Source organism: Gavia stellata, chromosome 23, assembly GCF_030936135.1.
Source record: "Gavia stellata isolate bGavSte3 chromosome 23, bGavSte3.hap2, whole genome shotgun sequence".
Lineage (NCBI taxonomy): Eukaryota > Metazoa > Chordata > Aves > Gaviiformes > Gaviidae > Gavia > Gavia stellata.
The window spans coordinates 6,831,057-6,843,477 of record NC_082616.1 but is presented as its reverse complement, the minus strand read 5'-3'; the positions used below and the strand labels follow the sequence as shown (position 1 = coordinate 6,843,477).

The window sequence follows — 12,421 nt, the reverse complement described above, 5'->3', positions numbered from 1 at the left end:
TGAAACATACTTCAGGTACATTAGAGAATTCTCTTTCTTAAAACTCATAAGAGCATAAATGACATGATTTGCTTGGATTTTGATTATGCTGCGAAGAGGTTCTTTCATGAAAATGTACATTTCGCTGTAATGAACAGCAGACTTTTAACGTAAGAGTATATGCTGCTGGAATAGGGTGTCTGTTGGAAGGTAGAATGAAAACTTTTTTCAGATAGCAGCAATTTGTAAAGATTAGTAGAAGACTTTATGTGGAATTTAGTTATCTTAAATACTTTAAAGACGATTTTATTGTTAAGTGCTATCAGATTGGGTAGGGGAAGAAGGAAACGCTGTGAAATACAATTGCACAATTCACACTGTGTAAGTGCTAATCTTGGCATGGAACTCTGTGTGTGCGTGTGTATATATATATATGTATATATAAAAAAATATCACAGTTAAACTGCTGTAGTGGTGGGCTACTATTGAAAAGGTCAGTCCACATCCCCTCTAGCTCCAGCTACATACTCCTTTCCTTTCTGGTTACAATGGACCAAGTGATTTTTCAGTCGAGAATGAATTAGTTCATTGACTTGATCCAGCAGAATATGATTTATTTGTGAAGTTTCTCTGTTTTTTATTGGAGGATTAGTTTTCTGTCATGTCAGTTCACTGAACCAACTCATCCTGTACCCACACAGTTGCCAATTGTGACACAAAAAATTTGCAGGAGCACGCACCCAGGATGTGGATGAAGAGAGCAGGACCATCCCTTTAGGTAGCAGCTGATAGTTATCCCGGTTTGGAAGTAACATCCAAAAGACACATTAATATTACAGTTGTTGTAATACTTGTCTTGTTGATGGTTCTTTATTTCATTAGCCTTTTTTAAATTCATAAAATCTAGTTTTCATTTATTTTCAGATAATATGCTTAATTCTTTCCAGTCAGTATAGGAAACATAGCTACAAGGAAAAAAATATTAAGCTGTAGTTTGGTAATGGTATGAACAGGGTTCACTGCTTTTTCCAAAAAGGTAGAGAGGGGAAACTGCGGACCAATGAACTTTATCCAGATGCCATAGTGGAAAATGTAACAAATTGTTTTTCTCTTTGGTGAATTTTCACTTTTGATACTTCAATCTTCAGTCACTTTTTTCTATTCATCCTTCATACTCTGCTCAAGCTGATGCAAGACTGATGATACTGAAACATGCAGTCCCTCCTGCCTTCTCTTCTCTTACCCATGCATTCTTGTCCTCATTCTCTGTCAGTACTGGCATGTGTGGGGAGCTGGATTAATTCATTGATCCCTCTGAAAACAAGGGGGTTTTTTTGTTTCGGGTTTTTTTTGTCATTTGCATGGTTAGCTTTCAGCTGGATCACTTTGGTCAGACTCTCACTGCATGGCTGCATAAACGCTAGTGTGGATACAGAGACTTGGCAGGACCATGTGTTGGGCAATGGTGAGACTTCCTTTTCAATGTTAGGACAGCTTTAAATTAGCTTGAATCATAAGACTGCTCTCTCTGAGAAACTGCATCACAAAGTAATGATACTAATGTCTTTGACTTGGTCATAAAGAAGCAAGCTATGGCACTTTTACAACATTTTTGCCTTTTGTCCCAGCTGTATGCCTCTTCTCCTTGGAGATTACCACTCCTATAGAGTCTGCCAAAAGGGCTGTGTGCCTGCATCTCATCTTGCTGCATATCACGGTCTTGTGGATTCACGCAAACCAAACTTCCCTGGCTTTTCAGCTAGTACATTGAATTGCATGTGGGAGCAGTGGGGCGTGTGTGTGTGTGCTCCCTTCTGCCAACCCTGCGGTGGGGGCAGGAACCTTCTGCAAAAGGGGAGGGAGGATACCTGAGAGCGGTAATGGTGTGAATTGCCTCAGTGAGATTTGTCTGAACTTGTCTTAGTTTCTTCTTATAGCTTACAAACTGACTGATTTATTTTCTTCATGGCGAAGTCTAATAGCTGTCTGCTCTTTGTTATAATAATGATCCAGAGAAGCGGACAAATGGTGAAATGAAATCTGACACAATTATTTCAATTAGTCAAGACTGGAGAAGGCTGTGGAGAATTTCAGAGAAACCTCACAGAGATAGGTAGAGGGGCATTAGGACTGTAAATGAAAATCATCTGTTGATAAATGCACAGTATTTTTACTGAAAAGAACAATTACAGTGTTCATGCATACCTCTGAGTGAATTAACTGTACGATCTCTGGAAAAAGGCCAAGATATTGCTACAAGGAACTGATTTGAAAATCTTTGTTCATAGCATTATTTATCTGAAAACCAGAGAGAATATTAGAGTATATGGAACGAAATAAAAAGTAATACTTAAATTGTCTTAAAGCCAGTAAGTTAAATACATCTTCAATAAAAGATTATGTACCTCTTACTGTGCAAAATCCAGATGAAGGATAGCAGAAATACAAAAGTATAAATGATTAAGCACATAAAATGATTTCCATATGAAGCAATCTTCAAAAAGTAGGGACAAATTGAGTAATCTTTTACTGATTTTGGTAGTTGCTTGTTATATGAGTGCTCCAGTTGATTTAAATGGAGCTACTTAGCAGTGTTCACAAGATCTCATTTGTCACAGCCTTGTGGTTATTTAAGATATTATCATCTGTCATCATCCTTTCACCTCCCTCATTTTCCTCTCTTCTCTCACTCTTTTGCTGTCACAGCTTGTGCTGGTGGTTGATGCGGATTTGAGCTAAGATTCTGGACTTCGCACCGAGTGATATTCCTTCCTCTCTGCAGGCGTTGAGAGGATGGGCACCTCCAGCAAAGGTGTAGGGTGGAAGGCTGGCAGTGATCATGTTTAAAGCTACAGTGAGCTAAAGGTTTTATTTAGCAGCTGTGCATCTGCAAGATTTTGATGACTCTAGGACTTAGAAAGGTTTAAATTACTTCAGTTTTTGATAATAATTCTCTGTATTCCTGTTGGGCAAAGAGTATTTGATGGATTATTTTTTTTTCCCCCCAATTGTTTTAAAGAACAATCCGTTCCTCAGCCTTCAGCAGAAATCTGTTACGGCTAAAAGGAATTGTAACTTGACTGAACAGTAAGCTGAAATATATGATGGTAAAGTTCACGGAAGGATTTTTGAACTATTTGTAATGATTTGAATTTGTTTGGAGGGACAGATCCCCAGTGTGAGCTGAGAAATCTTGGGGGCTTTGCGAGTGGTGGTGTTTGTGTTGGAAGCCAAGCTAAAACATTGACTAAATTGTTGAACAGTAATTATCTCCTGTGCAGTTGTGCCTATTTTGCATATTTTGCTTTTGTATAACCAGCAAAATCAAGAGTATTAGTTATTCTTTCCAAGATCTCCTACAGTTGTTAAACACTATTGTAATTGTACAAAGAGAACAGTTGTTTTTTAAAATTGATGTATTCTTTTCCAGATTTTTTTTCTGCAAGAATTCACGTTTTAAGTATAGGAATCATGTTGTTGTATGTATCATCTACTCTAAGTAGTATTCTCTTATGTCATATAACCCATGCTATATCTGGAAGGAGAAATACAAAGTTTACTTCAGTATTACTGACAAGTGTTTAGACATCTGTACTGGTTGACTCTGATACCCATTTAGATTTGGTAGGCAGATAGAGGATCCTCATGTCAGACTGTTAAAAACTGTAGTACAGGATTACAGGAGTGCCTTGCCTTTTTATATACTCGTGACAAGTGAGTAGTAGATGCCTTCCCTCATGGTTTGTAAGTTGGGGAAAGGGGTCGAGCTCCACCTAAAATTGCTATCTTCTTATTTTATAAAAAAGTCTTTAAAGTATAAAGCATGTATATCTTGCATGCATGTCTTCTTTCATAACTACTGGAGGCAGGAACCTTAAAATTGTTGGGAAAGGCTAGCTAAAGATGCATGCTTTTAAGACGTTGGTTTTCTTAAAAAAATACACATTCCGCATTAATATGCTTTACATTTTTCTTCAGTGTCATTGAGCGAAGTTGTTTTGGTTGAAAAGATACTGTCTTTTCCTCCGTTTCTTATCAGTGGACACTTTCTCTGAAGATAGAATCTGAGTCTTGTAGAATCAGTATATAAAATCAGAATGATTAATAGCTCAATTACTTAACATTAATTTTAACGCTTTTTGCCTTCAAGCAAATACACACAGCATGTATCACGTGCTTCTCAGTATGTAAATAAATCGTTTGTTTCAGGAGCACCTTCTGTGGCTTTAGAAAGTGTTATGTATGTCTTGCTATCTCTGTTACAGATGTGTATCAATTTTTAAAAAGGCCCCCCCTGCAACTTTAGGGGTTTTTATGAAGTATCACATTTTATTTGTTTTATGCCATTTATAGCTTATTAGGAATTTTTCTATTTTCTATTATCGCGCAAGTGTTCAAATGCAAATCTAGAGAACTCTGAATTCCCTACATTCAGAATAGTCTGGGATTCCTGCTAGATGTAAAATATCATTAAAATCCAAACAGAAGACTTCAAAAGTAAGAAGGCATTTTCCTCATAGAAGTCATATGCTTTAAGCTAATCTGATGGTGCTTTGGGGACCTTTGGAGTGTTTGGAATTGCCAGCACTTAGGTATCGAGTGAGAAACCCAGGTTCACACCTTCTGTTCTGAGAAAGTGGAATGTGTATCACAGGGGCTTGTAACAGGTTGGGCCAACTCTTGGACTAAATAGTACAGACCATAGGGACTCTTGACAAGCAAAAACTTAAGAGTTAAGATCCATGGTGTCAAATAAAAATGGATTTTGGTAGTAGATAATGAAGACTGTACTGGTCCAGGAGTTAGATTTTGCTTTCTGTGCTAGGCCACGGGTAGGTTACACAGTTCTCCTCCTCACCAGAGAGATGCAGTTTTCTCTGGTTGTTTCTCCAGTTTCAATCTTGAAATGAGTGTATTCTTTACAACCAGCAGCATTCCTTAAAAATACCTATTTCAAATGAAAAATCAGTACTCCCACGTGTAACATGGAATAATCCTTAATGTTTTTTACTGGAACTTACTGACATATATAGCAGGACAGTCCATTTTAAGATGTAGAGCAATATTCCACAAGTCGAATCAAAGAACTGTATTTCAAGTTGAGAATAATATCCATTTCTGTACTTGGAAAACTTCTATGCATGTTTTATGATGTGGTAGGGGTTCATAAGTAGAATTGCTAGGACAGATGCATCACTACATTGGAAACGCTGAAAAACTTGCATCGTGAAATTGTGGGAAGCTTTTCCTTCATGTGGGATGGGAGAGGGCAGATGACTAGACCCAAAGTCCTGTCTCTGTCGATTTTCTCTCAGTTTACAGTATCTGATTCTCTCAGTACAGTATATTTCTCTCAGATTACAGTATCTGATTCATTCTTCACTGACAAACCTCCTCACTTGCTTTAGGAGCCCTTTTCTGTTTATCAGGTTTGTAAGGGTCCTGTATGACCTCTCTGATCTGCCAATCATCTATTAGAACAGTCCTGAGACCTAAAGGTTATCTTAGATGGTTGAGCTTCTGATACTGCTTAGAGTGACATTAAGAGAAATCATGCAAATGCAAGCTCACGTAAAGCTCCCCTAAATAAGTGTCTGAATCGTTTTACTGATTTTAATTTTATTCATTTGTGTGTGCCTGGGATAATACTTTATTTCATTGCTTTGTCTACGTTATTATATTCAGAGTCCCCTCCCGTATGCCACTCCAATACTAAATTTGATTTATTGGACCCATTGATGTTTTCCCTTAAGTATTTTTGATGTGCAAATTGTGCCACGTTGATAAACACAATTCAGAAACAATGTGTGTTTTTAATTGTGGGGTTTTTTTGTTAACCAGACATGAAATTTAATTATCGCTTAGTTATTGGTACATTGGTACATTATTGGTACATAAGCATGTGCAACTGTTATCCTGGGCATAGTAAGAGACAATTAGAAAGTATGAAACCAAATGAGAGGCGGGAAAGGGGGGCAGCGTTCACTTGGGAAATTTTTCTTACAGCCCAGCATCCTAAACCGTAGACTGAAAAAAAAATAAATCAGTATTTGGCCCAAAAAGGCCAAACCTTTCGCACTTCTTCAGGATTATGAGTTGCAAGGATTCTTCACAAGTGCACATCCAGGAGTAGTTCTTTTACAGGTATTTAATGCTGTATTGCTGAATTTGGCTGTCCTGGAGAGAGCTGCAGATGGCCATCACCACTTTTACATTTTTGAGAGTTTCTTTTTCATTTTGAGTGAGATAGCTATAAGTTGAGTAAGATAGTAAAAGAATGAATTTTCAATTTGATTAGCCTTAAAGCAAGTATATTGTGTGCCTAACAGTCATGTTTCTCTGTAGGTCTTAATAAAGCTTTTTTTCCCAGACATCTCTTTAGATAGCTACTAAGGATCTTAAAATCAGGTTTTGAGAAGCCAGTATTATGAGCAGGTAGGGGTAGTAAGACTTTTTCAGCTTCGTTTCTGCAGGCCCTTCTTTGCCAAGTTTTAGTGACAAAAAGGAGTGAGCTTACCCCAGGATTTTAAGAGCACATATTTCTAATAGAACTTGGCAGCTCAAGGGCTAAAGAAGCATTTTAATCTTTTGTGCCCACCCACTCTCTGTACAAATGTAAATATGTCTGTCTTTAACAATTTGCCAAGAAATGTGGTTTTAATTTGTTAGCAGCAATCCCACTCCCTGCAGCTCTTTCAGAGTCAAGTCACAAGTCTGGCGGTGCTTTGACGTTTTTCTCTGTCGTGGTGTCATTGTTTATATGATGTCTGCTTCTGCTGTCCTCCTTTTTATGCCTGGAATATTTTTCTTTAATTATTTCACTGCCTAAAAGGAATTTGGGATTACTAGACAGGATGAGAGCAGATTAGCTCTTTTTCTTTCCTTAACAAGTCCTGAAGTTCCCATAGGAAATAAATAGTATTCCCAAAACAGACAGTGTTTTTTATTTTTTTTAATTAACTAAAATTATTAAGTCTAATAAAGAAAATAAAGGAAGTATCACCAATAATGGCTGAGTGTCTTAGTAGTATATGGAGTGCCCATTGTTGTTATTTATGACTCTCTTTGCCTTCTATTGTGGACTTATTCCAGCCTTAGGGAGTTTACATCACTCCTAATAGCAAAAGGCTCTCTGGTTCCCACAGAGTCTTTCAAAGACTGACTCATATGCCTTATGTTAATTGTTCAGCTCTCAAAATACAGCACTTACAGGGTGTGGTTCCAAGGGGAAAATCTACTGTACTTAGAGGGCATGTTCAGAAGTGTTTCACATATAAATCATTTTTATTTTTAATTTTTTTAATGCCTTAACCCTTTTCTGTCACTACTTTATGTGATAAGTTATTTGAAAACAACGTAGAGGTAGATGATGGGGTAGTGAGGGAATGCGTTAGCCCTTCAACTCTGGACCAGTAACTCCAGTCTGACTCAACTCATAAGTGACATGGCTTCGTCATCTTTGCCTCTCTCCAGGGTCTGCTCCTCACACCCTGGCATGACGGTACACTCCAGGCAACGATCACGCACTCTTCATAATTGGATGCAAGTTAGAACTGAGGTTTATTGCTTATCTGCAGTACTGAGTAGGTGTGGACAGGAACTGTCCCCAGTCCTCCTCTGGATTTTGTACAAAGTGCTACTTTCCACCTATTGTTTTCCACACCTACAAGAACTGCCTTGGCGGACTGGCGATCCTGTCCCAGTGTGCTGTGTTGATGTCCTCAGATGAGGACTGAAGAAGATTTAATAGAATTAGCCCTACCATAAAGCAGAATACAGAAACTTCAAATGCTTGTGCTTCTGTTCTCTGGCTCAGTAAGAGTGCTCGCCAGCTGCTTTGATGCAGAATGATTGTGCAAGATCCTTCAGTCTGAGTTGTGTGAATGTTACTGGAAATCAGAATAGTTTCTACAGATTTTACAGTTAAGAGTCTGTGTCTTCTCTTAAAATTAGCAAAGCTCTTGAGTATCTTAATAATATTCCCTTCTTTAATAGTTTACAAAATATGAAAATGTATTTAGTCAAATTAGGGGAGTCCATACCTCTAACAAGAATAGAAGCAGCAACTAATCCCTCAGATTAAACTAGTTAGGCTTGATTTCTGAGGCTGAAATCACATTGCATGTATGTCCCATGTGTTTTCTGCCTGCTGTAAACATACTCGCAGCATTAGTGGACAGAACTCCGTGGTCTATCAATACACACAAACACGTTTGCGTAATTTGCCTCTGAAAGGAAGGCTCAAAACAGCTGTAGTTTTTTAAACTGTCGAACTGGCTTTATTTCTTTCCCTGACTACCATCTTTCTGCTTACAAAACAGGAAGTTGTTTTCACTGGCTTATTCTGCTGGAAAGAGCAGCGAGGTTTACCCCTTCTCCTTTAAAATAGAAATAAAAATACAAACGGGCAGGGCTTAATCCCCTATAAGTGACAGGTTCCTGAGGGGTGTTCCAGGCAGCGGGTCATGTACACGCTTTGGCCTTCTGCCTCTGCAGTCATTCTCTACTTTCTTCAGTTCTTTCATACTGCCTGGCTCCAGCGTGCTAACTTCACAGTGTGGAGTAAGAAAATAGTATAAATAAGCACTCCCCACATTTCATGAGCCCTGATCAGAAGTTGCATCATGCAGGCTGATGAAGAAAAACGCTGTCAAAGAAAAGGAGATGCACAAAGCCTCTTCTCTTTTTGACTTTGCCACATTTTTTTCTCTCCTCTCCATAGCCTCAGAGAGAGAGTACTTTTTTTGAAGTATGTGGTAGCTAATAGTGAAGTCAGAAAATGGCCCTTCTCTCATTGAGATTGTTTCATTGTGAAAGGAAATGCTCACAGCTTGAAGAAAAAGAGCATTTTCCTTCCCTCCTTCTCGCCCCAGTCTCGTATGATATAAAACCATGGTGCTGCTGTTAGCTGAGACCAGAAAGAATTCCCCTGTTGTCCTGTAGTAGCCAACCACTACAAGCTGTGAGCGTTTGAATGTTAGTATTGAAAGTTTTAACCCTTGCCTTCTTAAATGAGCAAATAACACTCTGTATATTTTTTTGTAAGTATGGAAAATTATGGGAATTCTTCTGAGAATAAGTGTATAGACCACTGCGCCAGTCAGTCTCTTCAGAAAAAAAACTGACAAACATGCTCCTGTCTGCAAGAGCGATTCCTGGCATTTGTCACAGTTTGAGCCACAAAGATGTCAAATATTTGCCAACAGTTTCCTCAGACGGTTTGGAAAGCTACATCCTTTGCATTACAGTCTTGTTTGTTTGCGGTATATTTTAGCATATGAAATATGTTCGTTGGGAGTCTGAAAGGGGAGGGAACTGACTAGACTCCCAAATTTTAAAAGATTAAAAATATTTCTATTTTTCTTAGACTGCTCAGATCAAAATAATAAAGAACATCTGTAAGTCTTAGTATTAGAAATGGAGTTTTATGTTAAATAACCATAGCTTGATGTGTCATGTTTTAAACCTGTATTTTCTTTTGGAGCAGAAAGAAGAACTTTCCAATGGGACGTCTGAATATTTTACTGAATCTGCTGAGAACAAGAAGCTTAAGATCAGTCTGAATGAACAAATAAAGCAAGACATCTTGAAAGAAATGTATGTCACTATTCTTTCTAAGGTCTTCCATTTATAATCTGGTAAAATTTGGGTAAATAGAATCTAGCCTATATAATAAAATTTCAAATAATATAAACTCCTTTACAAAAGATTATTTCAAATTACTACTGTAGTGTGGATAAGCACATAAAATGATCGTTGTTGTTTTGTACGGCATGAAAAAAGCTGTTACAACCCACATAGATATCTCACATAGTGCTAGGCAGAATCAAAACAGGGTGTTTTTTCCTTGAATGAAGCTCTGAGCCAAAATAAATATATGATGTTTGAATCTGGTGAAAAACACTTTGCAAATATATTTTTTGTTCGTTTTGAGAGTCTGCAGTGCACCACGATGTTAGGCTGGATCTTTGGTCACAGTTAAAGAGTGTCCCTGGTGTAGTGGATGGGGAGGGTTTAGTTGGTCAGCAGAACATTTACTGCTCCTCTGCTGTACCAGGATGCCATTCTTACTTGTGCAAGCTGCCAGTAGCCCCACGTCAACTGTGGAATCAGGGATTTGCTGTGAACCCTGGCAACTTTTCTTTTTACCCATGTTGGCTCATCTGTGTTGTCTTTAGAAATGAGATTAGATTTGGAGGTATGACAGCTCTACTTATTTTGGAAGACCCCCCTTTCTGAAGAGTTAGATATGCCGACCTGGGAACTGCTCGGCAGCAGGAGAGCAGCAGAAAGCGATCTCAGCATGGGAGGATCTATAGCAGTATCTTTAGACTCGAAATCTTGCATAGGCAGCTTCAGTACTTGTGCACAAAGTTCATCTTACAGCCTATGTGAAACCTAGATTTGTAGGTAACACGCTGCTGAGGAGTGTTTATGTACTGACACTCCATCATGTCCCTTGTGATCCCATTTTCCTGTATAATTCCTTTTAGAATATCGTCTACTTGCATTACCTAAGTCCTTCCCAGATGAACGGGCTTGATACTAGATGAGTAGTGGTTAACTTTAAAGTAATGCTTTGAAACGTCCTGGGAAAAATTCCAGAGGAACATTCTAAAACAGAGATTAGAAACTCTCACAGAGACACACACGCTGCCTCTCCCTGCCTGCCCCCTCTATTCTTTAGATATACATTATGTATGTGAATATATGGGAATGGTTTGAAATCATTTAGGCACTTATGAAATACTATTTTATCTAGCCAGTTTGGGGAGGAATTCAATCTACTTATGCCGTGTTGACCTTTAACATCTGTAATGAATCCAGTTCTGCCTCTTGGAATAGAATGTGAACTCCTTCATGGCTTAGTCATTAATAAATAGGGTTCCCCTAGTGCAGTGGAAAATCAGATGGATAACACTTGATATTATCCACACTAGACAAACATTACTGCTTGTCAAGATGATATACAGGGGTTTTTTTCCACATTCAGAAAGAGGGTTGCTCTAGTGGTGTTTCAGAGTTTGTAAGATGGGCAGATTGAGGCAGTGCAGATTCTTTTTTGATTTAAAAGCAAAATTTCTTTTTATTGCAGTGTGAAAAGGACAAAAACAAGGAAAAGTAGCACATGCAAACCTCAAATCAGCAAGGACTCCAAGAAAGTGTATCTTGGCTCAGTGGACTTGCAGACAGGGAACAGAAAGAACGACTGTCAAACTTCTCTCAGTCCTCAATCTGAAGTGAAATGTAGGAGTACAGGACTGCTAAAGGACTGCATAAATACAGCTGAGAGCAACTTGGAGCTTCCTCTTTCAGAGCTGGAAAATTATGTTAATCAGAGACAGCCAGATGATGTTAGCAGCCAGCAAAAACCTCACTCTGTGGAGTGGTTGAAGTCGAGTCTTCTAAGCGAGGACCCTCCTTGTAGCTCTGAGTCAGCACTGCTATGTCCAAAACAAAGTCAAGAAGTGACCAAAACACAGGCTCAACAAAAGAGCTGTGGTTCAGAAGAAAAGTTAGAGCATTTCAAAAAAGTACCTTCTGAAGGGGCTACTTTAATTCCTAGCAATACAGGAATGAGTAAGTGTGATGACGATTGTTTAGGTCCATTCCTGGAGGAGAAGACCCCACTTAATTCCAGGTTGTTTTCTAAACAAGACATGACAAAGACTGCATCTGATGAGGAGTCACTAACTTTGAGAAGAAACCTCTCCCGGTCTCTTTCTGCGAGGAACAATATAGTGCAGACAAACAGAAATGAGCCAGGCACAGCCACTGAAGAATTGCCTGTGATGCCGTCATCTTGTTCAGAACTTCAGCCTGTGTCTTTGGAGAAGCTTACCCAAAAAAGAAAAAAAGAAGTTGAAAATGGTCTGAGGAAGTTAAAACTGCGAAGGCTTAAGAAGTCGTAAAGTCTGAAATACTACCTTGATGGCATGGGTGGAGAGCCAAATTTGTGTTTGGAATGCATATGCAAAAAGTAGGAAGCAATTCAAAATGATGAAAAATGGTAAAAATACGAAGTCAACATTAGATAGAACTTTTTAAGAAAATTTAGTATCTTAGTCATTTGGAACTCTAATGAGGATAATTCGGTTAAGTCTTTAGGAATTAGACATAAATATTGTACAAACCAGTGTAGTATTTATAGCAAGAAAAATCTCTTATAAAATAATATTTACTAAGGAAAGTTTTAGATCTGTGTATGTTTTAGTACTATTAAAAAGTCATCAGCTGATGACAGTAAAAGTTGAAACCACTTTCGTGATCTGTTAGCAGCTGCAGTTATTCAGTGTTTTGCTTGTTTCTGAACACATAGTTTATTTTGGTAAAAATTAATCCTTTCTCTCGCTGTGTCAGGAAGTTCATGATTTATTCACATGATCTTTACAACAGTAAGGCGAATTGAGGTTATTTCAAATAAATCTTTAACCAGGATTTA

At 38.2% G+C, this 12,421-nt stretch overlaps 1 protein-coding gene across 1 annotated transcript in view; it reads left to right on the top strand.

The window, feature by feature from the left end:
• The window catches only part of SLX4IP (SLX4 interacting protein), a 50,577-nt gene extending 38,559 nt beyond the window's left edge, over positions 1 to 12,018 (top strand). Inside the window, 3 exon segments of the mRNA XM_009809725.2 lie at positions 9,467 to 9,576; positions 11,075 to 11,888; positions 11,891 to 12,018. Of these exon segments, the coding sequence (XP_009808027.2) occupies positions 9,467 to 9,576; positions 11,075 to 11,888; positions 11,891 to 11,911 (945 nt within the window). The 3' untranslated portion in view covers positions 11,912 to 12,018.
• The last annotated feature ends 403 nt before the right edge of the window (positions 12,019 to 12,421 follow it).